Here is a 25,938-nt window from a genome sequence, read left to right on the forward strand (position 1 = left end):
ATCATACTGATACTATATCCTAAAATAATACATGATTTTAAATAGTGAGTACTCCATTCTTTTTGAAGAATGCATACATTTTCACTGTTTGGTTTTTTTTTTTTGTATTTATATAAAACTAATGGTACCTTGTCTCCAGTATACCCTGTTTCTCCTTGCTCTCCTGCAATGCCTTGTTCACCCTGGGGAGCACAATTTCATACAAAGACACTTAAGCAATGCAAAGGTGGCAGGAAGAAGGCAAAGACAAGTTATACAAGAATAATTTCTCTATTTTTCCTACTTTTGAGAAAACTTATAAAATAGTTACAGATTGAATCCCGTATTTTAATAAAAATATTTTATAAGTGGTGTTGACCCAAATGAAAAATAAATGTGATAAAAAAATTATCTCTATGACAATGTAAATATTTAAATCACCTTATCACCTTTGATTCCAGGTAGGCCCTTATTTCCCGAAAGACCCTAAAAAAGAAAGTGATACTTTGTGACATTATAGAGAAATCAAAGTGAAATACCCATTAGGTAAACAGAACCATACCATTGGGCCAGGGATTCCAGAAGGTCCAATTGGTCCCACAGGGCCAGCACTGCCCTGAAAAGCAATAAGAAAGAAAGGTATCCTTGAGCACCACTAGGATTAAAAAAAGAACATGGTAAACTTAATGAAATAATTCATCTTACTAAGTTCCCACACATGCCTTGTTCTCTAACAATTTCTTTTCCTCTTTACATTTCTAAATCATACCAATCATTCAAATTTTAGTGAGGTCTATTCTGCTTCCTTAAGCCTACTCATACTGATCTAATCTACTAGGATCCTTCTCTTCCTTGAGCTCTTATAGTTACTATCCACAGGATTCATTTTGAAATATTTCTCCAAAAAGACATCTTGACGATAGGGGAAATATTTTAGTGCCATGTTCCCAGGAAGTATTCAAAAATACTTCATTTGATTTTCTTAGATTTTTCTTTCACCCATTTATTCAGCAAATATTTACTGGGCAGTTACTATGTGCTAGGCATTCCAATGACTTCATGATCTACAGCTTGCAGATAACAAAACTGACCCTAAGTTCAGGGAACTGAGTAGTAAATAAAAGGCTCTACTCTTCTGGGTTTCTCTCATTCATTCATCATTTAACATTTATTGAGCAGAATACATATCAAACATTGTAGCAGTGTTGTATGGTAGTGTTGAGGAAATACACATGAAAAAGACAGTCACCAATATCAAGCTTTTCAATTTAACTTCTCCAATGCAAGATCACTCAAAAACATTAACTACCACTATAATCTCTCGCAAGCAAGAAACCCAGAGAAACTTCCACACGTCATCTTAAAATTCAAAGGACAATAGCAACTCTAAAAGTTTCTGAAAGTAAAATCTGAAAACATAATGGAAATCTCTTGATTGTCTGGAGATCACTTGATTTTTGTGTCAACAACGCGTTTTTCTTCTTTCTTTTCTCTTGCTTCCTCTTTCTCTTGCTATCCCTTTTCCTTCTTTCTCTTGCTACTCTCTGCGCCTGGCTAACACATCATCCTTCATCTTCAAAGGGCTGCTTTCAACCTTCCTTTTATGCTTTCCAAATATTTAGGAACTTTTAAAGGTGTGTTTGTGACAATGCTGAAAATGTTGTTCAGTTTAGTTAGAATCCATATTTCTTAGGACAGTATTCCAGACTCTTACTACCAGTTTTCCATCAGTATTTTCCATCTTATCTTCTACCAGTTGTTCCTACTTGCCTTTTCCTTCTCCCTCCTCTAAATCCAACATTCTAGACACAATGAACTGTTTTCTAGTCTGAACATACTCTCCCTTCTCACGTGCTCCAAGCCTTTGAAAACCACTAATGGAATATGCTTCTGCTACAGTACTAAATATACTGCACTGTTTTGTTTTTTTTTTCTGTTGGTTTCCTTTTTTGTTTGTTTTCCCCCTATCTTCCTACTCTGTCCATTCTGTGAGTGTAGAAGCATGTTTTATTCTTTTTTTTTATATCTCAAGCCCAACATAATTATTGGCACATAATAGTTTTGAAATGAAGTGTGGAATAAATACTGGAGGAAGAAATCAACTTTAAATTTAAAACAGTATTTTCTAGAGTGCTGACATAACAGTACATTTCTGAGTCCACATTTATATACTACAAATTTCAGAATGGAAAATATGACATCTTTACTTTGGGGTGAGTCCTATAGTCTGTGAAACATAAGATAAATTATTCCCAACATGTTTAATCCTGAAAAATATGAGACTGTGAGAGGCAGAATAATATTTTCCAACTTAACAAATGGAAACACAGCATCAATACATCATTGACAAATTCCATTGATGGGAAATAATTATTCTTATAATTACAGTGGCTAGTTTATTCAAAGTTCATAGCTTTAAAACTTCTGATAGTCGTTAAAAATACAATAAATATCTTTGTTTGGAAATTACACAGCACTAATTCATTCAGACACGACTGAGCGACTGAACTGAACTGAATTCATTTAAGAAATGGAAAGGAATATCAAAAACAAATATATCTTTATTGTCCTGTTGTTTTTCTATGGACAATATCCTTAATTCTTATTTCAGTAAATATACTACTGTGCATAGACTGGCATCTTCAGATGAATATGCCTTGTATGCACAATATTCTATTTTACTTTTTAGTATCTCTGAAAGAAAAATCACAAAATAACAAATTTCAGGAGGTATCAAAAAACATATTCATTATAAAGGACCAAGTAAAATAAAGAATCTATGGGTGTGGAAACTTCCAAGAAACATCAAATATGTTGTGGTATGTCACAGGCTGTATGGAAAATCCTACTCCTAAAAAACTAAATCCTACTCCTAAAAAAACTACATACTCTGAAATTGATTCATGATAGATTAGTAACAGTTTTCAGTTCCATAACGATAACCTGAAGGTCCTTCAACACTCCCTACCTACCACACTTCATTCCCATAAGAAGATGAAGCAGACAAAAGAAATAATTTCATGCACTGGGGCTTAGCAGAGGGTGTCTGGGATATAGTAATAGAAGCAAAAAAAGCCTCCCACAGAGTGACAAATAATAGAGAACTTTTGAGTCAAAGTCAGTCAAAGAAATAGAGAGACCCAAGGGTAGGTTCTCACCCAAGTAGCAGCCACTAGCCAATTATAGTTCACGAGTGAGCATATCACCAAAAAGATTGTGAATGCCATTACTGGGCTTTTCAACCATACCCAGCCACAATACCAGGCAATAATCACTGTTACTAATTGAAAAGGCAAATGACAGTAACAATAAACAGGATAGAAAAAATAATCTAGAGAAAGCAGTATCACCTCTTGTCAGGAACTATACCTGCCCTGCTGGACGGGAACACATGAAAAACAACAGTTCAGGGCAAACTGATAAACTGTTTACTATGGAACACCAAAGTTCACCTAATCTTTCCTAATTGTCTTCAAAACCTCACCTCCTTCCATTCCTCTCCCATCACCCCATACTTCCCAGGCTGCAAGCCCACTCTTTCTTGTTTCATTTTCAAAACATTCCATTCCCCGCCATGTCTGTGCATCTGAATACAGCCTTCTTCTGCCCAAGAGCCCCTTTCCCAACTCGCCCCACTCACACACAGTCAACAAAACAGCTTAAAAGACATCTCCTTTGTGAAGTCACTCTGATTTTATAAGATAAATTGCTCCATTTTCAGTGGCTTGACTTGAGGCCATATTAGATTATAATATTGCCAGGAAGCAGGAATCTTAATTTGTTTATATATATAATTTTAGGCCTGGCATCTAGTTCAGCATTCGATACACAGTAGGTGCTACCACTATTTTGATTAAACTTGTAATAAATATACAAGAGAGGAAGTAATAACACCTGTTCTATCTACTTTAAAAATTAGATACATGTGAAAGAAAGTACTTTGAAAAGTATAAAATACCATCTCTATTACTGTAGAAGAGTGAGGACTACAAAAATGACTGTTAGTTTCACAAGCCATTTTCATTTCTATAGCATCTCTTCCCACCTACCAAAGGGTGAATGGAGGAAGAAAAAGGACAGAAAACCCAGATATTTTTCTTGAGCATTATTATGTGTCAGGCACTGTGCTAAGTCCTGGAACTGAAAGATAAGTAACAGTTAACTATTGGGCAGAAAAGTAGAGCTTAAGTGTTTCAGGCAGACAAACAAGTGCAAAGGCCATGTAGTAAGGAGGCTGCATCTGAAGAATGAACAGCTTGGCTTATGCACAGAGTATATTCTCAAGATGCAGAGAGGAACCAAAAGCCTAGACATCTTAGGCCATGTTAAGAATATCGGTCTGGGTCTTAAACATAATAATGGAAACTTTGGAGCTAACCAACTTTAATGCTAATAGGTCATATGAAGAATCCACAAAGTGTGTCTCTGGAGTCCAGCTCCCTTCCCCTGCTTCCTGTCTCTCCCCACTGGTAGGGCCAGTGACTACCACTTACAGGCACAGCCCTATTCTAAGTTCTGAGAAAAGAAATTGATCATTTGGGCTCTATCTTCACATAGGGCTTCTCATGACATCTAAAGAAATCTCTTAAGAGATACATTACATATTTTAAGGTTGTAAAAGTTTTAAGAAAATGGAATAGCACAAGGGGGAGAATTCTGAACTCTGGATGACATCACCTGGCTTCAAATCCCAGTTTAACACTTATAAGCTAAATGGTCTTAGGCTGTTCTGAGAATTAAATTACCTAATCTTTGTGACTGGCCCATAGAAAATACTAAATGAAAGTGAGCTGTTATTGCTAATTTTATTATAATTACTATACTAACATTATAGAAAAGTCTAAAGGTCTTAGACTAACTGTAGTTTTTTAACTCTCAATTCTATAATCTTGCCATCCCATATGGGAAAGTTAAAACCTGTTATGCTGATTTTTACCACAGATCCAATAGTAAACTTCTGAAAGATATTCCTTTGGCCAGGCCACCACCTTCTGCCACGAGTTAAGATGGGGGAAAAACTTTAAATTTGTAAGACCTGTATTCAAGTTAAAAATACTGTAGCTATAATTTATGGCCTAAAACTCTGGAGTCTTAATTACCTACTTTACATATTGGAATGAGTTCTAAATTGATTTTTAAAGGAAATTCTAACTCTGCCATGGTCATGCCCTACTTTTATGTGAATAGAAATAGGCTTACCTTTAAGATTCTATTTTCATTAAGCTCCTTACATTTCATAAAAGTACGTCATTCTTGCTTTTAGTTCAGTTCAATGTTAAAGCATATGGCTCTAAATTTATATACCATATCTCTAACTTATATCTCTATCATGAACCAGAAGTCTGGATGAGAGAAATTTATATTTATGAAGACATATCAGGAAGATACATACGACAGTTTGATTAGTCAAATGAATAATCAAAAATGTATCTGAAAGACACGTATCTGGACTGGATTGTTTTAGCCTTCAAAGAATTGCTTTTACTAAACTGTACTTTGATGACATCAGAAACTTTAGTGAAATTTAAGAGTTGAATTTACTGTATAAAAATTAACTAGTGAATAAATAATAGTTACTATTTTAAGTACAATAAAATGAAATGGTATGAAAATGTTCAATGGTACTGGCGAAGTCTGGCGCCTACCTTTCGTTCAGGATGATTTTCCTAATCATTTATTTAATTTTATCTCATAAAGCCTATAGTTACTACGTACTTTTGTTTAGCCCTATCTGTATCACCAGACCAGATGGTATGAAAGTCTACCTCAAAGAAAAGAAGTGGCTGTTCTAGGTCTCATACTTCTGGAGAAACCGAATCTTGATTAAGTATCCTTCAATGAAACAGATAAATACACTTATACATTAACCTGTAAAAATTTGTTATTTCAGCTTATCATAAAGTATAATTCATTTTTAGATTCATATTACTGATCAAATTTGCATATCTGGCAGAAAAACACATGTGAGCAAGGCTGATATTCAACAATGACACTAAAAATTTTCTTTATCCTAAAGTTTGTAAAACACATTGAACAAATATAAATACACACAAAAGAATTTTATAAGAAGGATGACATTTGATACTTACTCTAAGCCCAGGAAATCCCGGAGGACCAATGCTACCTATAAGTCCCTATGTAACAGAAATGTGCAAAACTGGTTAAATTTGATTCCAAACTAAGAGTATTTTCTAAAGATGAAGACAAAAATTTCTAGGAAAAAATATATCAAATTTTACCTTCTTCTAGCTAACTTCTGCAACTTCCCTACTCTTTTGCATCCTAAGAAGTGCAATTCTTTGGTGGCAGCTAACGTTCTATAAAAGTAGCCCTGGTTCCATGCTTTTGGATGCCAGGACTACCACCTAGCCTGGGATAATAGATTTCTTTGTCTGTTATGTGACTAAGTCTCGTTAGTAACCAGCATTATAGATATAATATTAGCCTACTGTTGCTGTTTAGCCTATTGTTGTTGTTATTTAATCTCTAAGTTGTGTCTGGCTCCTTCTGTGATCCATGGACTGTAGTCCACCAAGCTCCTCTGTCCACGGAATTTCCCAGGCAAGAATATAGGACTGAGTTGCCACTTCCAGGGAATCTTCTCGACCCAGTGATCAAACCCGCATCTCCTTCACTGTAGTTGGATTCTTTACCACTGAACCACCACGGAAGCCCTAATTAGCCTATATGTAGTGAGAAAAGACAGGATAGTCAACTTGCTGGGTGAGAAGAACATTTTCAGATGACTTAAAACACTGTCAGCTCTTTTGAAGTACTTTATTTAAATTTTCTAAATTTCTCATTTATAAAACAGAAATAATATGTTTTCATTTCGTAAAGAACACAATGAAAACTGTTATGTAAAAGGGTCTGAAAATTTTCATAAGGCACTATACAAATGTAAGAAATTACCAACATGGTTAAATTATTTGTACCAGGATTTAAACTATCATTTTTCCAGCTGATTCCTGATGAGCCTTTGTGACAGCCTTTTGACCTCATCATTACAGTCCTTGTAATAATTCCTAATATATACCATGTCAGTGTTATGTCATTTACATGGTACAAAGTATAAGAATAAATCTTCCCTATTTTTCTGCATTTAAACTGTTTTGAAACAGAGGTGTGGCATAAAATTTAAAGAATTATAAAATCAAAAATATCCAGTTTATCCTTGCATTATAAAGATGATTCAAAATGCTCTTCAAGAAGTGTAATTTAAGTATAAAAAGCAGATTACAAAGGGTAAAATGTTAAATATTGTAGGAGTCCAACTCTAACAATCTTCATGTATACTTGACAAGATGGTTTCATACTAAGTGTGTAAAGACATAAATGGTATAAAAGAAAAATGTAAATAATGCTTAACTTTATTATGCCTGAAATGAGAAGCTGCTCAGAATCATGGGCAAGAAAAATATGACAAACATTTTACTTAAGACATGATTCAATTTTTTAACAGTTTGCTTCAAAATCAGTTCTACTCTTATTTTATCTTCCAAGCCTTATAACAAAACTTTTGCTAAATTCAATGCATAAGCTAATTAATTTATATCTTAGAAAATGAAATAAAAGGAAACTATTTTCAAACACTATTTTATTTACAGATGTCTACATATAGGAATTATTCCTAATTCAGGCAAAACAGCATTCCATCATTTTTTACAATATGTTAAATTAATTTTTGAATTTTAACTCCCTGATCTGAACAGAGATATCTAAATGATCCCTCAAAGACTTCTCTATAAATTACTCAAAAGTAAGGTAGATCAATGATAGGTTTGAGTCCAAAACAGCAATCACTAAATGCACAATTTTTACATGAGGTTTGTTAGTACCTTAATATATATGAAAGGCTTCTTTCCCATGTCCGCCCACCTTCCCACCAAATATACAAGTCAATATTGTGACTGTATACTCCTAATATTTTACTTAGTAATGTATAACATAGTCAAGATACGGAATTGTAAAGATCATCTCAAGACAGAATTTGTAATACTTTGTTTTACTTCTCTTGTTGTAAAATCACAAAATGGAATGTGCTCAGTGGTATTACAACTGTCTGGTTAAGAGTGCTTGTCAGGAATGTGGTAATGAGCATGAGAAGTATGGTTCCTATGGAATCCAAATGACACTAGAATGCAAGGGTGGACCTTCACTATTTACTCACAGGACTGCCATCAGGACCCGCAGGGCCTCTGTCTCCAAAGTCACCTGGAAAACCCTAACCCAAGGAAAGAAAAGAAATGCTGTTAAAACCAAAATAAGGAATTCATCTTTGCTTTGTTTTCAGGTAAGAAACTTTGTAATAGGAGGTATTTATTTCCTAACCTATAAATTATAGTGCAACAAAAATGTGTATTGTTTTGCATAAAATATCACTGATTTTCAAGTACATTATTTCTATATTTTATAAAGACTACTTTTAGTTCAGTTCAGTTCAGTCGCTCAGTCGTGTCCGACTCTTTGCGACCCCATGAATCACAGCACGCCAGGCCTCCCTGTCCATCACCAACTCCTGGAATTCACTCAAACTCATGTCCATCGAGTCGATGATGCCATCCAGCCATCTCATTCTCTGTCATCCCCGTCTCCTCCCACCCCCAATCCTTCCCAGCATCAGAGTCTTTTCCAGTGAGTCAACTCGTCATTCTGCTGCTGTTGCTGCTAAGTCACTTCAGTTGTGTCCGACTCTGTGTGACCCCATAGACGGAAGCCCACCAGGCTCCCCCGTCCCTGGGATTCTCCAGGCAAGAACACTGGAGTGGGTTGCCATTTCCTTCTCCAATGTGTGAAAGTGAAAAGTGAAAGTGAAGTAGCTCAGTCGTGTCCGACCCTTAGCGACCCCACGGACTGCAGCCTACTAGGCTCCTCCATCCATGGGATTTTTCTAGGCAAGAGTACTGGAGTGGCTTGCCAGTGCCTTCTCCGCAACTCGTCATTCAGTTCAGTCGCTCAGTCGTGTCCGACTCTTTGCGACCCTATGAATCACAGCACACCAGGCCTCCCTGTCCATCACCAACTCCCGGAGTTCACACAAACTCATGTCCACAGAGTCGGTGATGCCATCCAGCCATCTCATTCTCTGACGTCCCCTTCTCCTCCCGCCCCCAACCTTTCCCAGCATCAGAGTCTTTTCCAGTGACTACTTTACATGCCACAAAATATATACAGAAAGATAAGCTGGAGGAAACAGAAATGTGTTCATCATTATATAAAGAATCACTGAATTAGAGGAAATACAATCAAGATTTCCAACTGACTAATCCATTTTTACATCCACTATTTCATGTTGTTTGTATATACCCACCACAGAAAATGAAATGGCTTATAATACTGAGCATAAAATTAGTACACTTATCTTGTACAAAAGGCTTTACGCACATTGTTACATATATACTACTTCATTCCATCTTCACAACAGGTCAAATCAGTGAGTATAATATCCTCACTTTGCAGCCGAGCAAACTACAGTGTAGAAAAGTTAAGTCACTTGCACTTTCTAGTGATGGCTGGGACCAAGATTTGAATGGATGCAGTCTGACTGCAGAGTCAGCTCTTTTTACTGTCTATACAAATACTTTAACTCATCACTTCAAGATATGATACAACTGTAAGAACATCATTTAAGAAAAATGCCTATAAATATTGCAAATACAAAATGGGATGTCACTGAAATATAGACTTCTTAAATGCCTACTGAGAATTCCATAGAGTAAAACTATTAAGGGCAGTAAATTAACATACTTTCTAATTATAACTTCTATTGCAAAATAACTCAATTACTTAGTTACTCTTACTTTACATATTAAAGTTTTCACCAGTGATTTATCACTGAGTTTATCAACTTTAAAGCTCACTTTTAAAAGGACTACTTTATGGGACTTCTTCAGTGGCGCAGATTTACAAGCTGGATTTAGAAAAGGCAGATGAACCAGAGATCAAATTGCCAACATCCGCTGGATCATAGAAAAAGAAAGAAAATTCCAGAAAAACATCTATTTCTGCTTTATGGATTATGCCAAAGCCTTTGACTGGGTTGATCACAATAAACTGGAAAATTCTTAAAGAGATGGAAATACCAGACCACCTTACCTGCCTCCTGAGAAATCTGTATGCCAGTCAAGAAGCAACGGTTAGAACCAGACATGGAACAATGGACCGGTTCCAAATTGGGAAAGGAGTATGTCAAGGCTGTATATTGTCACCCTGCTTATTTATATGCAGAGTACATCATGCAAAATGCCGGGCTGGATGAAGCACAAGCTGGAATCAAGATTGCTGGGAGAAATATCAATAACCTCAGATATGCAGATGACACCACGCTTATGGCAGAAAGCGAAGAAGAACTAAACAGCCTCTTGAAGAAGGTGAAAGAGGAGAGTGAAAAAGTGGGCTTAAAATTCAACATTCAAAAAACAAAATCATGTCATCCAGTCCCATTACTTCATGGCAAATAGATGGAGAAACAATGGAAACAATGAAAGACTTTATTCTTTTGGGCTCCAAAATCACTTCAGACGGTTACTGCTGTCATGAAATTAAAAGATGCTTGCTCCTTGGAAGAAAAGTTGTGACCAACCTAGACAGCATATTAAAAAGCAGAGACATTATTTTCCTGACAAAGGTTTGTCCAGTCAAAGCTATGATTTTTCCAGTAGTCATGTATGGATGTGAGAGTTGGACTATCAAGAAGGCTGAACACTGAAGAATTGATGCTTTTGAGCTGTGTTTTTGGAGAAGACTCTTGAGAGTCCCTTGGACTGCAAGAGGATCAAACCAGTCAATCCTAAAGGAAATCAGTCCTGAATATTCATTGAAAGGACTAATGATGTATCTGAAGCTCCAATACTTTGGCCATCTGATCCAAAGGGCTGACTCATTAGAAAAGACCATGATGACGGGAAAGATTGAAGGCAGGAGCAGAAGGGGACAACAGAGGATGAGATGGTTGAATGGCATCACCAACTCGATGGACAAGTTCCGAGAGATGGTGAAGGACAGGGAAGCCAGGTGTGTTGCAGTCCATGGAGTCACAAAGTTGGGACACAACTGAGTGACTGAACGACAAGAACAGCAACAATGACAAGAACATTGCAGTGGTGCAGTGGATAAGAACCTGCCTACCAATGCACAGGACACGTGTTCAATCCCTGGTCTGGGAAGATCCCACATACCTCAGAGCAACTAAGCCCTGGCGCCATAACTACTGAATCCAAGTGCTGTAACTACTGAAGCCCATACACATGGAACCTGTGCTCTATAACAAGAGAGGCCACCACAATGAGAAGCCTGCACACTGCATCAAAGCGTAGCCCCCACTCGCTGCAACTAGAAAAAGCCCTCTCCTGCTTGCTGGTCTCTTCAGTGTCTAATTTCTGCCCTGAAACTAGGGGGTGGTGGTGGACACCTTTTTAGGCTCACTTGTTCAGTCGTGCTATGGGGAGGAAGGAACACTGCAGACAAATATCACTGGCATCTGTGGGGAGTGCTGCTCGCAATTTCTTGGCCACACTGGGTTTGCCCCCGCTCATGGTGCATGTGCTGTCCCAGTCTACACTGCACAGGCTCTAGGTTGCTCTGCCAGGAACTGTCTGAGGCCGGCGCTGGGTTGTATGCACATCCCAGGTCTAAGCTGCTCAGGTACTATCCAAAAGTCTACAAGCAATAAATGCTGGAGAGGGTGTAGAGAAAAGGGAACCCTCTTACACTGTTGGTGGGAATGCAAACTAGTACAACCACTATGGAGAACAGTGTGGAGATTCCTTAAAAAAACTGGAAATAGAACTGCCATATGATCCAGCAATCGCACTCCTGGGCATACACACTGAGGAAACCAGAATTGAAAGAGACATGTACTCCAGTGTTCATCGCAGCACTGTTTATAATAGCGAGGACATGGAAGCAACCTAGATGTCCATCTGCAGACGAATGGATAAGAAAGCTGTGGTACAAATACACAATGGAGTATTACTCAGCCATTAAAAAGAATGCATTTGAATCAGTTTTAATGAGGTGGATGAAACTGGAGCCTATTATACAGAGTGAAGTAAGCCAGAAAGAAAAACACCACTACAGTGTACTAATGCATATATATGGAATTTAGAAAGATGATAATGATAACCCTGTATACGAGATAACAAAAGAGACACAGATATATAGAACAGTCTTTTGGACTCTGAGAGAGGGCGAGGGTGGGATGATTTGGGAGAATGGCATTGAAACATGTATACTATCATATGTGAAACGAATTGCCAGTACAGGTTCAATGGATGATACAGGATGCACGGGGCTGGTGTACTGGGATGAACCAGAGGGATGGGATGGGGAGGGGGTTCAAGATGGGGAACACATGTACACCTGGGGCAGAGTCATGTCAATGTATGGCAAAACCAATACAATAATGTAAAGTAATTAGCCTCCAATTAAAATAAAAAAATTTTAATTAAAAAAAGAAAAAGCCTTCTCATAGCAATGAAGACCTAGTGCAACCAAAAATAAATTATTTTTTTAAAAAGACTACAAAATGCTTTGTAAGACTTCTTTCCAACAGTTTGATAGCATTTGTTTATAAAAACTTGTAAGACTAACAAAAATAAAAGCACCTTATTAGATTTTTTATAATCTTTTACTTAGGCAAGCCAGTATTAAACATTATGTTTAACAAAGTGCCAGAAATCACTGCTTCACTAATACAAACATAAATGGACTAAATTGCAAAGATGTTTTAAGAATGGGGAAAAAAAGGTATGATGTTTCTAAGACATAGTTAATTCCTACTAGAAGCAGTTTATCTTATTTTGTAATTAGAGGATAATGCAAAAATCATCTGTGTAGTCAAACATATTGCAGCTATACCCCCTTTAAAATCAGTTGAAGTTCAGGCAGTGATTTGCTTTCATTGTCCTTGGAAGTCAAATGCTGTTGCCAACAAGCTTAAAAAGTCTACAGTACATCATTCTATTCAGTATAAATTATTATGGGCATTTGAAAGTTTTTATGATATACAAGTAATGGAAAGAGTAGAATTAAAGAACTGTAATAAATCTGAAGTATAAGAGACAATTGATATTTTTAGATAGATCTTAAGTAAGTTTTACAGGAACCTCAGTGAAATAATAAACAATATGGGACCCACTGCATAATTCCACTGATGTGAAATGTCCAGAACAAGTAAATCTACAGAGATAGAAAGTAGATTAGTGACTGCCTACAGCTTGTGATGTGGTGAAGAACTGGGGGGTGACATCGTTATAGCTTCTTTCTGAGATAATGAAAATGTTCTAAAATTAGTATGATGGCTGCACAAGTCTGTGAGTATACTAAAACCACTGAATTGTACACTTTCAAGGGGCCAATGTATGTAAATTATATGTTAATAATTTTTTAAAGTGCAGTTGGTCTAAACAAGAAGTTAGATTGTTAAAATCATTTTTGGGGAATCATTCAGGATGCCTAGAAGATGTGATCTTTGAAACCCATTGGCCCCCTACACTCAACCAGTGAGAGATGCTGCTCTCCAGTCCAGCCTCCCACACAACTAATGATTTCTCCCTGGGGAGAAGGGAGACCTGTGACTAGTCCTCCACTTATCACAAAGCCTGTATTCCCTACAAACAGCATAAAAACAACAAAATAAGTACTTATTTATTTCAACTTCCTATTCTTCTGGTAGTTCAACAATATATATAATAAATATTAGTTGCCCAATGTCACTTTGCCCCTGAAACAATTTAGTTGAACTGAAACTATACCTACTTTAAAAAATTTTATGTATTATTTCTCCTCTCACTTTGCTACCCATTAAGCATTCCATTTCATTTTTAATTTCTCTGTTCTAGATAATTTATTGTTTTTGTCCATCTTATATATTAACCACTGTGTTACCAATATTTGAAATAATTCCTATTACATCTAGACATTTTGTTTTATGAAATATAGTACAGCTAATATCACAGAAAAGCATCATTTGGCTATATTGGTCATATATTTTCTTTTGAAGAAACTCATGCCAGTGTTTCATAATGTTGCATATGCCCTTGCTTGTTCACACTTTATTCAGTTGTTATTTCAATTCTGCCAACTACACACATGTTTTGTTTTGTTTTTTCTTTTCTAATGCAGGAAGAGCTATGAGCTCCTTTAATAAAATGAACCTAAGAGTTTGCAGCTATATTATCCCCATTTAAAAAAAAAGGATCTGAAAGATTGACTGTGAAATATGGAACAATAGTGACAAAACACTTTGCCTTTGAACTTAGAATACAAAGGAGTTTCTACAGTTTCTTTTTCTCCTTGAAAAAATACATTGCAAAATGAAATAATAAATTTTCCCTCATATTTGCTTTGTGGAAAATTATAACCACTAATTTAATCAAATTGAGTTTTCCTACCAAAGGATGTAATGGCCAATTTGCAGGTCATCATCCATAGGAAAGCTTGACTTTTTGCCCTTTTTGCTCAACTTGCCAGTCTCATAAATAGCAAGTTGGCATAATGGCATTTTAGCATAAATGGCAAATTTTTATCATCTTCTAAATGGGCATGCCAGAGTTGCACTGTTGCTTCTGTGAACATAATTCTCTTTCTTACATTTTTATTGTTTTGATCAGTTACAAAATTTTATTTTGTAAAGATTTATTTTGTAACGGACTTCACTTGATCTCTTCAAGTTGTGAATAATTTTCTTGCTCATTTCTGCTGCTTGATCACTGCAGTGAACAGACTTTGAGGTGACTCCTCATGATTCCTACCTCCTGGTGTTCACATCTTTGTCCAAACCCTTCCTTTGAGTGTGATGGGGCTATGATTTGCTTCTTCTAACAACTAGAATACAGTAAAGATGATGGGATGTCACTGATGTGATTATGCTATACCACACACAAGTCCATTTTAGCAGCCTGGAGCTAGAATCTTCCCATGTGAGCTTGATGAAATAAGCAGCTGTGCTGGAGATGCCTACACGGCAGGGAACTGTGAATGACCTCAAGGAACTGTGGACAATTTATAGGACCTGAAGGTGGGCTTATACCACCCCCTCCCCAAATATAAAGAAAATCAAAAAGCCAGAATCCTCAGAAAAAAATTCTTCTCACAACCTCAATGAGCTTGGAAATGAACTCCTCTCAGCCAAGACTCCAGGTAATAATGCAGCAGCTGACACTGTGGCTTCACGACCCTCAGCAGAAGACTTAGTCAAGTGGTATCTGGACGGTTTGACCCATGAAAACTGTGAGATAATAAATGAGTATTATTTTAAGCTGCTACGTTTGTGGTATTTATTATGTAGGAACAGACAGGAAACTTACACAAAATTGGTAATTAAATCTACATTTTAGAGTATACAGTCCTGTTGCAAATTTTACTATGTGGTAAAGCTCAATGTAAGAACCACTTGCACTATCTCGAGATTTTAAAAATTAAGTAAATAATCTATTTGAAAAATTTCTACTGATTTTTATTTTTTATTGCAAATTATAAATAATGAATAATAATGGTTCAATAAATTTAAAGTTTTATTTTCTTTAAAATTTTAATGTAATCTAATATCTATATTTTGAAATTTTCATTATCTAGCATTTCCTATGCATCTACTTGCCAATGTAAACAATTTTTACCCTGCTTCATGAATTTTGTGTCTATACCTATGAAATACAAATTTAAGAGTATATTAATTGTTTAATACTACAAAATGTTTCTGTCTCTGGGTGCAACTACTACAAATACTGTACTAATTCTACTACCTCTGAAACCAAAAATCAGAACACAAAGAGAAGCAGGAAAATAGAAGGTCTGCATTACCAAAACAGTACTTCATTACACAGGACCCTATTGCATTCATGCTGAAAAGAGAATTAGATACATTAATTCATCTTTCCTCGACCTCAATGCTTCTACTTGCTGCTCAATCCTCATCATAATCTCAAGCAGTTTCCATGTTTCATTTTGGCAGTGGTACCATCTACAAATTATGGTATTCAGATGTGAGGTTATAGGCAAGATATGTGGAGAAGAATTTCTCTGAGGCTTGAATATTATTAAAATACCTCGGTAGCCAGCCTCAGAGATGGATCCTTAGGGTTTTCACTGGTATTAATGCACTTGTGTATCCCCTCCTGTTTTGAATCCTGACTGGTCTATGTGACTAACAGAATATAGAAATGACAGTATGTGACTTCCAAAGATATGTCACAAAAGACACTAACCATTCATTTTGTTCTCATTAACCATTTGCTCTGATGGAAGCTAACAGCCATGCTGTAAAGACACACAGGACTTAAACTGCTGGTGCAGAGGATAAGAATCTGCCAGCCAATGCAGAGGACATGGGTTTGATCCCAGTTCTAGGAATATTCCACATGCCACGGGACAAATAAGCCTATGCACCACCACTACTGAGCCCACACTCGAGTGCCCAAGAGCCACTACCACTGAGCCCTCATGCCACAACTACTGAAGCCTGCCTGCTCGAGAGCTCATGGGCTGCAACTACTAAGCCTATGTGTCACAACTACTGAAGTTCATGCACCTAGAGCCTGGGTTCCACAAGGGAAGCCACCAAATGAGAAACTCACACACTGCAATGAAAGAGTAACTCCCACTTACCACAACTAGACAAAGCCCATGTGCAACAAGGCAGACTCAGCACAGCCAAAAATTAAAAAAAAAAATTAAATATTTACCAAAAAAAAAAAAAGGACACTCAAGTTGCCATGTGGAGAGCTCCCCATGGGGGAGGAAATGAGACTTCCCACCAGCCAGTAAGGGAGCCACCTTAATAAGATCCTTCAGTCCCACTCAAGCCTTCAGATGACTGGACTATCAGGTAGGAATTTTCATTGAAATGTATTTTACAATGATTTCAACAAACAACTTTGTATCCATGCTCAGGGTACAAGTCAGTTCAGTGGAGCCAGATCTATATGGTCAAATCCTGACTCCCCTATAGCTGTGGGTGACCTTGAACAAGTGACCTAGCCTCCCTGTGCTTATTCCCTTAAAAAGCAGTGACTAGAGGGGCTCCTTGCTCTTCAGTGCTCAGTCATGTCCAACTCTTTGCAACCTCATGGACTGCAGAATGCCAGAGTTCCCCATCCTTCGCTATCTCCCAGAGTTTGCTCAAACTCATGTCCATTGAGTCAGCAATGCCATCTAACCATCTCACCTTCTGTTTCCCCCTTCTCCTCCTGCGCTCAATATTTACCAGCATCAGGCTCCTTTCAAGTGAGTCAGCTCTTCACATCAGGTGGCCAAAGTATTGGAGCTTCAGTATAGAAGTAGTTGTTTTTCTGGAATTCCCTTGCCTTTTCTATGATCTAACAAATGTTGGTAATTCGACCTCTGGTTCCCCTGCCTTTTCTAAAACCAGCTTATACATCTGAAATTTCTCAGTTCATGTCCTACTGAAGCCTAGCTTGAAGGATTTTGAGCATTACCTAGCTAGCAAAAGTTGATTATAACCTCATATAAAACCCTAAGCTAAACCCACCCAAATAAGCCACTCCCAAATTCCTGACCCACAGAAACTATAAGAAATAATATATATGTATGTTTTTACACCTCTAACATGGAATAAGCAATAGGTACCTAATACATAACAAGAATGGATGTCTAGGATTACAGGTCATACAATGCCAATGCTAAAGGCTGGATCCTGAATGATGGGGGAACTCATGTGTGTGTGTGTGTGTGTGTGTTTTTAATACACTTATTTATTTGTTTTTGAAGTGCAGGTCCTCTAAAATGCAGAACCCAGATCAAGCGTCTCTCTTGCTTGGGTTTGATGTTACTGCTATCAAATATGGTAGTTATCAAACATTAAGAACAAAAGAAGTATTCTAGACTTGGTATGCCTGAATACATATGTGGTGTTAATACCACAGACTACACATAGATATATACTTGGTAGTCAAATAAGTATCATGAAACAGTGGAAAACTTACCACTTTTGGAATCTAGTAAGAGAGATATTTTCCTAGTTCTACAAAGACATTAAAAAAATACTGAATATAAAACAACTAGAGAAAGATTAGAACTAAACCATAAAAATATTGATGACTATATTTATGGAATAAACAAAAAACCACTGCAAACTTCTTCTATTAAAGACTACAATGAACTCTGAACACATTTTACTCTTTCTAAAGAACAAATGTTTAGAAAAAAGTTCAACTTAAAGTAGAGATAAATAAAAGTTATCATAAAAGATACATACACTAAACAGGTATTACTGATAACCAGGCACTACCAATAAAAACAGAAATTCAACTTTTTCCAAGATGAAGAAATAAAAAGAGAGGACTACACTAAATTGTCTAGGATTAAATATACTAAAATAAAACCTACAGGTCAAGTTTATACATTCTACACATAAATACATATTACCAGAAAATCCTGATAGTTTAAAATCCTTTAAAGACAAGCACTATTACTGTAAGAAGTTAGAATATAAAGTACTTGGTGATAATTCAATCTTTGCCTCTTTCTTTTCCTCATAGGTAAGACAATTTGATCCACATTTCAATGATAAACTATTCCCTAACAATTGAGACTAATTGTAAACTTCAGTAAGAATTTAAGGGGTTTCAGCCAAATTCTTAGAGAGTTAACATCAAATCAGGTTTTATTATTAACCTAGCTATGATCTGGGCCTCAGTTCTCAGACTGAAGTTCCTGTATTGTTGTTAAAGACTGGTTACTTGTACTCTAGTTCTAGAAACAAGAATCTACCTTATTCTTGTGTTCAAGAACCATTTTTGATGCATAACATTATCCCTCAATCATAAAGGCCAACCTTATTCTTAACTTTTCCCACAAGGAGAATACAGACCATGAACCCAAACCAAATCTCACTTCCATATTTGCACTCACATTTTCACATTCCTCATTTTGATAACCTACAAGACTATCTTGAGTTCTCCCTGAAGTTATTCACCCTGAAAATAAATGCCTGCCTGAATTCCCACTTGTTGGTGTCACACCCCCATGAAATCATGCTCTGCCTGGACTTCCTCAAGTTTACCAATTGTGTTCACTGGGCATCTCTCTTCTTGGTCAGTAACTGACCTGATCTTGAAGGTAGGCTTAATTCAAACTCCTGAGCTCTTCTTGTCAAGCTCATGCTCCACCATGCCCAACTCTTTGCAAACCCAAGGACTGTAGCCTGCCAGGCTCCTCTGACCCTGGGATTCTCGGGCAAGAATACTGGAGTGGGTAGCCATTCCCTTCTCCAGGGGATCTTCCCAACCCAGGGATGGAATTCATGTTTCTGGAATCTCCTGCACTGGCAGGCAGATTCTTTGAACACTGAGCCACATAGGAAGCCCTCTTGTCAAGCTATAGTTAGCCACACCTACTTACTACAGCCTATCCCGATAAAGCAGAATCCAGAAAATACATTTTTCCTGAAAGAGGTAGAATCACTGAAAAATTAGTGACAATTTTTTGTAGTGCTCTAGCAATACTAGTTCTTTCTCTATATATAAATTAGCTCAAAATTTTTCCTGGGACAAAAAAAACACTGTCTCCAAATTCTCCATAAAATGTATGTATTTGAAACATGGCTTTTCAGTACGTATTTAAGATTGTTTGGGGCTAAAGAAAGAACTAATAACAGATGTCTAACAGAGGATTTTGTATTCTGAAATTCTAACACTGGAGTTAGAAGCCAAAATACAGTTTACTTAAAATAGATTCTTCTAGCAGAAAGATGTCTGAGAAAAGACGAGGAGACACTACTTTCTATACTTAGAAAAGTAAACATCTCTGAAGTCCCAGTGCCTAAGCGTGTTATTTTCCCCACTATTCTAGGCTGCGATACTTTGATGTTCACAGGAAGAAAACTGAATACTCTTTTGCTTTTAATCTAACTTCAATTATAAAATGATTTGATTATTTATTATCTATCATTATCAGATCTGAAAAAGTTCTTAGGAAAAAAAACCTCTATATTTGACAATGATTTTCTAGGTATTGTTGAGAGCCAATCCAATCTCCAATATGTTATCTTCTATCCTGGAAAAGTCAGTTTGGGCATAGATATTTTAGGTCATGGAGCTATATAAATTTGCTTCAACTTACTGTAAGAGACTACTGATTAAATCAATCTATGAGCCCTGCAAAATGTTTTTTTTAATGGAGGTGTAGAATTTCCTAACTGTGTCACTACAGAATGAAGTTGGAAACTTTGCATTAAAAAGAGAGCCACTTGGAATTAGTAACATATATAAAATCCAGTCCCATCATTTCATGGCAAATTGAAGGGGAAAAAGTAGAAGCAGTGACAGATCTTATTTTCTCGCACTCCAAAATCACTGTGGACAGTTACTGAAGTTATGAAATTAAAAGATACGTGCTCCTTGGGAGAAAAGCTTATGACAAAACTAGACAGCATATTAAACATCAGAGACATCACTTTGCCAACAAAGGTCCATATAGTCAAAACTATGGTTTTTCTAGTAGTCATATATGGATGTGAGAATTGGACCATAAAGAAAGCAGAGTGCTGAAAAATTGATTCTTTTGAATTGTGGTGTTGGAAAAAGACTCGAAAGTCCCTTGGACTACAAGATCCAACCAGTCAATCCTAAAGAAAATCAGTTCTGAATATTCATTGGAAGGACTGATGCTGAAGCTCCAATAACTTTGGCCACTTAATGCCAAGAGCTGACTCACTGGAAAAGACCCTAATGCTGGTAAAGATTAAAGGCAAAAGGAGAAGGGGGCAGCAGAAAATGAGATGGTTAGATAGCATCACCAACTCAGTGGACATGAATTTGAGCAAACTTCAGGAGATAAGGGCAGGAGAGCCTGGCTTGCTGCAGTCCATGGAGTCACAAAGAGTTGGACACAACTTAGTGACTGAACAAGAACAATAAAATAAGTTTAACACATATACATAAATCCTCTTTCCCTGTATTGCTCATTTTTTTAAACAGCATTCTTCTTTTCTATTACAAGTCAGTGGGTCGTGTTATGCTTTTAAATAATTTGGTTCATATCATATGCTCCAAGAAGCTTCTCAAATAAAAAAAGTAAGACATGTAAAACAGAACAGTAGTTCTATCACACTTAAAAGTCCCAGCTAATAAAGATTTTCTACCATCTTGTTTTTAAGATCTCTAATATTAACTGACAATAAGGGTTTTGATCCAATTGACACTGCAGAGAGTGCAGAAGGGAAGAAAAGGAAGACATAAGGACTATATTATCTCAAAATCCAAAAGCAGGAGTGCACAAATGTTGACTAACATGTCAGTGATTACATGAGGTCTTTAAAAATAATTCTGATTCAGTTCAGTTCAGTTCAGTCGCTCAGTAGTGTCCGACTCTTTGCGACCCCATGAATCACAGCACGCCAGGCCTCCCTGTCCATCACCAACTCCCGGAGTTCACTCAAACTCATGTCCATCAAGTCGGTGATGCCATCCAGCCATCTCATTCTCTGTCGTCCCCGTCTCCTCCCGCCCCAACCTTTCCCAGCATCAGAGTCTTTTGCAGTGAGTCAACTCGTCGCATGAGGTGGCCAAAGTATTGGAGTTTCAGCTTTAGCATCAGTCCTTCCAATGAACACCCAGGATTGATCTCCTTTAGAATGGACTTGTTGGATCTCCCTGCAGTCCAAGGGACTCTCAAGAGTCTTCTCCAGCACCACAGTTCAAAAGCATCAATTCTTCGGCGATCAGCTTTCTTCACAGTCCAACTCTCACATCCATACATGACCACGGGAAAAACCATAGCCTTGACTAGACGGACCTTTGTTGGCAAAGTAATGGCTCTGCTTTTTAATATACTATCAAGGTTGGTCATAACTTTCCTTCCAAGGAGTAAGCGTCTTTTAATTTCATGGCTGCAATCAGCATCTGCAATGATTTTGGAGCCCAAAAAAATAAAGTCTGACACTGTTTCCACTGTTTTTCCATCTATTTCCCATGAAGTGATGGGACCAGATGCCATGATCCTTGTTTTCTGAATGTTGAGCTTCAAGCCAACCTTTTCACTTTCCTCTTTCATTTTCATCAAGAGGCTTTCGAGTTCCTCTTCACTTTCTGCCATAAGGGTAGTGTCATCTGCATATCTGAGGTTATTGATATTTCTCCCAGCAATCTTGATTCCAGCTTGTGCTTCTTCCAGCCCAGCATTCCTCATGATGTACTCTGCATATAAGTTAAATAAGCAAGGTGACAATATACAGCCTTGACGTACTCCTTTTCCTATTTGGAACCAGTCTGTTGTTCCATGTACAGTTCTGACTGTTGCTTCCTGACCTGCATACAGGTTTCTCAAGAGGCAGGTCAGGTGGCCTGGGATTCCCATTTCTTTCAGAATCTTCCAGAGTTTATTGTGATCCACACAGTCAAAGGCTTTGGTATAGTCAATGAAGCAGAAATAGATGTTTTTCTGGAACTCTCTTGCTTTCTCCATGATCCAGCGGATGTTGGCAATTTGATCTCTGGTACATCTGCCTTTTCTAAAACCTGCTTGAACATCTGGGAGTTCACGGTTCACATATTGCTGAAGCCTGGCTTGGAGAATTTTGAGCACGACTTTACTAGCGTGTGAGATGAGTGCAATTGTGCGGTAGTTTGAGCATTCTTTGGCATTGCCTTTCTTTGGGATTGGAATGAAGACTGACCTTTTCCAGCCCTGTGGCCACTGCTGAGTTTTCCAAATTTGCTGGCATATTGAGTGCAGCACTTTCACAGCATCATCTTTCAAGATTTGAAAAAGCTCAACTGGAATTCCATCACCTCCACTAGCTTTGTTCGTAGTGATGCTTTCTAAGGCCCACTTGACTTCACATTCCAAGATGTCTGGCTCTAGGTCAGTGATCACGTTATTGTGACTATCTTGGTCGTGAAGATCTTTTTTGTACAGTTCTTCTGTGTATTCTTGCCACCTCTTCTTAATATCTTCTGCTTCTGTTACATCTATATCATTTCTGTCCTTTATCGAGCCCATCTTTGCATGAAATGTTCCCTTGGAATCTCTAATTAGTAAGTACCTAATACTAAGATCTTAAAATCAAAAGTAGTTTGGAAAAAAACCACTTCTCAAATGTCAACAATCTAAGCCTAAGGAACAAATGAATTTTTTAATAAAACAATTTTAACACAGCCTGATCCTAAAATACACCAAATTCCTTAAAAAAACTGTTTTTTACTTTTCCTGTGATTCATGGGGTCCCGGAGAGTCGGACACGACTGAGCAACTGAACTGAACTGAACTGAACTGGTTGAAAAACCAAAAACATATTGTGTTACAAGTATCAACTCTATCTGCAAACTGAATAAATACAATGTTTTATTTTGGGTGAAGAAAGCTTTCTGGGAAAATTTAAAATGAAATAACTTTAAACAGAAACATAGATTTAAAAATACCAATATGAGGCTAAATAATAAATAATTCAAACGACAAAAATAACACCTTATTTTAAAACGTATCCATTTCAGGAGCATCATATAATATTTATACTATCCAGGAGAAGGTATCTCTTACTCTAACCCTAACCCTAACCAGTCTATAATTTCATTAAAATAATACAGACATCACTAAGGAAGTTGGTTCACAACAACTTAATTCCATGCTTAGTGTTTACTCAGGGAAATAAGTGATTCTTTGGCAACCAGTGCCACCTCATGCAATGAGCTGACTCACTGGAAAAGACTCTGATGCTGGGAGGGATTGGGGGCGGGAGGAGATGGGGACAACAGAGAATGAGATGGCTGGATGGCATCACCAGCTCGATGGATGTTTGAGTGAACTCCGGGAGTTGGTGATGGACAGGGAGGCCTGGCGTGCTGTGATTCATGGAGTCGCGAAGAGTCGGACATGACTGAGCGACTGAACTGAACTGAACTGATGGACATATGATTTACAACATCTTCCCAAACTTAAGCTTAGCAATATTTTGACAATTTTGGACTGAACTTTTACTACTTCTCCATATATTTCTGTGGTGTACACATATATGCCATGTCAATACATACACATTTCCATACTTTTTAAAATTACTCATATCAAACATAGAGCTTTAGTACTCAGGATAAAAACCAATATAGTAATCCAAAGATCATATTTATAGTGACTTGAACTTGGATTTGGAAGTTTTCTAAGCCTACCATCTTTACTATTTTGACTATCAGAGTGTTTCATATTTTATAATACAGAAAGTTGTATAATTTATTTTTCCCAGTTTTTGCTAATTTTGAGACTCTAAGACTATGTTACACAAAATTTAAGGACTTATCTAAAAACAGTTACTATTATTCTACAAATTATATGCTATAACAATTACTTGACACTGAATCATGTCCAACAGGCACATGAAAATATGTTCAAAATGGCTAATTAACAAAGAAATGCGAATCGGAACTACAGTGAGGTATCACCTAACACCAGTCAGAATGGCCGTCATCAAAAAGTCCACAAACAATAAACACTGGACAGAGTGTGGAGAAAAGAAAACCTTCCGACACTGTTGATAGGAAGGTAAACTAGTGCAATCACTATGGAGAACAGCATGGAAGCTCCTTTAAAAAACCAAAATACAGTTACCATATGATCCAGCAACCCCACTCCTGGACATATATCCAGAAAAGATGAAAACTCTAATTCAAAAAGATACATGTACCCCAATGTTCATAGCAGCACTATTTACAATAGCCAAGACATGGACGTAACCTAAATGTCCACTAACAAGGTGAATGGATAAAGATGATGTGATATGTATGTACGTATGAATGTGTTTGTGTGTATATACATATATATATATATATACACAAACGCATACATGAATGTAATGGAATACTACTCGATCATAAAAGTTAAGTAATGCCATTTGAAGAAACATGGATGGACCTAGAAATTATCATATTAAGTAAAATCAGACAGAAAAGACAAATATCATATGATATCACGTATATGTGGAATCTAAAAGAATGACACAAATAACTTATCTAAAAACAAACACAGACTCAAAGACACAGAAAACAAACTAATTACTAAAAGAGGAAGGGATAAAGGGAAGGAGGGATAAATGAATAGTTTGGGATCAATAGACACACTGATTATTCAAATGATTCCATTCGCTCAGTCGTGTCCAACTCTTTGCTACCCCATGGAATGTAGCCTACCAGGCTCCTCAGCCCATGGGATTTTCCAGGCAAGAGTACTGGAGTGGGTTGCCATTTCCTTCTCCAGAAGGGATCTTGCCATTTCCTTCTCCATAAGGGATCTTCCCGACCCAGGGATTGAACCCAGATCTTCCACATTGTAGGCAGACTCTTTACTGTCTCAGCTATCAGGGAAGCAGTGTATAGCATAGGGAACTATAGTGAATATCTTATAATAACCTATAATGGAAAAGAATCTGAAAAAGAATATAGATACATATGTGTAACTGAATCATTTTGGTATATACCTGAAACTAACACTGCAAATCTACTATACTTCAATTAAAAAATGGAATCATATTCTATCATATTCTATGTACAAAGACTAATTGTATCTACATAAAACTTGAGGAAACAAGCTCATTTACAATGTAAGACTAATTAAATTAATTAGATGGGAGTGGTGAGTACAATAAGGTACATCTTATTCATACTTAAGGACAATAAATGAAAAAAACATGGGATCAACATAGCTGTACCTTAATGAAGCATCAATCCACCCTTCTAAGTAGCTATGAAACCAGCAGAAAATTGGAAGTAAGTCTTTGACATAGGCATAGCCAAAAATTTCTTAAATATAGATTCTTTTTAGATTTCAGCATTTCCAGGTTTTTGTATTTTCTTTCACATGTATGCTTTCTGTCAGCTTTTTATGTTGGCCTGAATCGTTTAATTCTGTTTCTGTATTTGAATATCTACCTCACATATAAGAAATAGCATACATAATTTAATAAATTACCAAGAGATAATGGCCATGTTTGTATTAACATGGCTAATATTTCCCACA

At 36.9% G+C, this 25,938-nt stretch overlaps 1 protein-coding gene across 1 annotated transcript in view; it reads right to left on the minus strand.

Annotated features, from left to right (window-relative positions):
• The window catches only part of COL24A1 (collagen type XXIV alpha 1 chain), a 440,433-nt gene that overhangs the window by 282,822 nt on the left and 131,673 nt on the right, over positions 1-25,938 (minus strand). Inside the window, exons 13-17 of the mRNA XM_055403313.2 lie at positions 8,150-8,203; positions 6,069-6,113; positions 542-595; positions 421-465; positions 129-182 (exon numbers count right to left, since the gene is read on the minus strand). Coding sequence (XP_055259288.2) covers positions 129-182; positions 421-465; positions 542-595; positions 6,069-6,113; positions 8,150-8,203 — 252 coding nt within the window. The remainder of the gene's footprint in view (positions 1-128; positions 183-420; positions 466-541; positions 596-6,068; positions 6,114-8,149; positions 8,204-25,938) is intronic.

Source organism: Moschus berezovskii, chromosome 4 (assembly GCF_049115385.1).
Source record: "Moschus berezovskii isolate FMDL1 chromosome 4, NW_MosBer_1.0, whole genome shotgun sequence".
Classification (NCBI taxonomy): Eukaryota; Metazoa; Chordata; class Mammalia; order Artiodactyla; family Moschidae; genus Moschus; species Moschus berezovskii.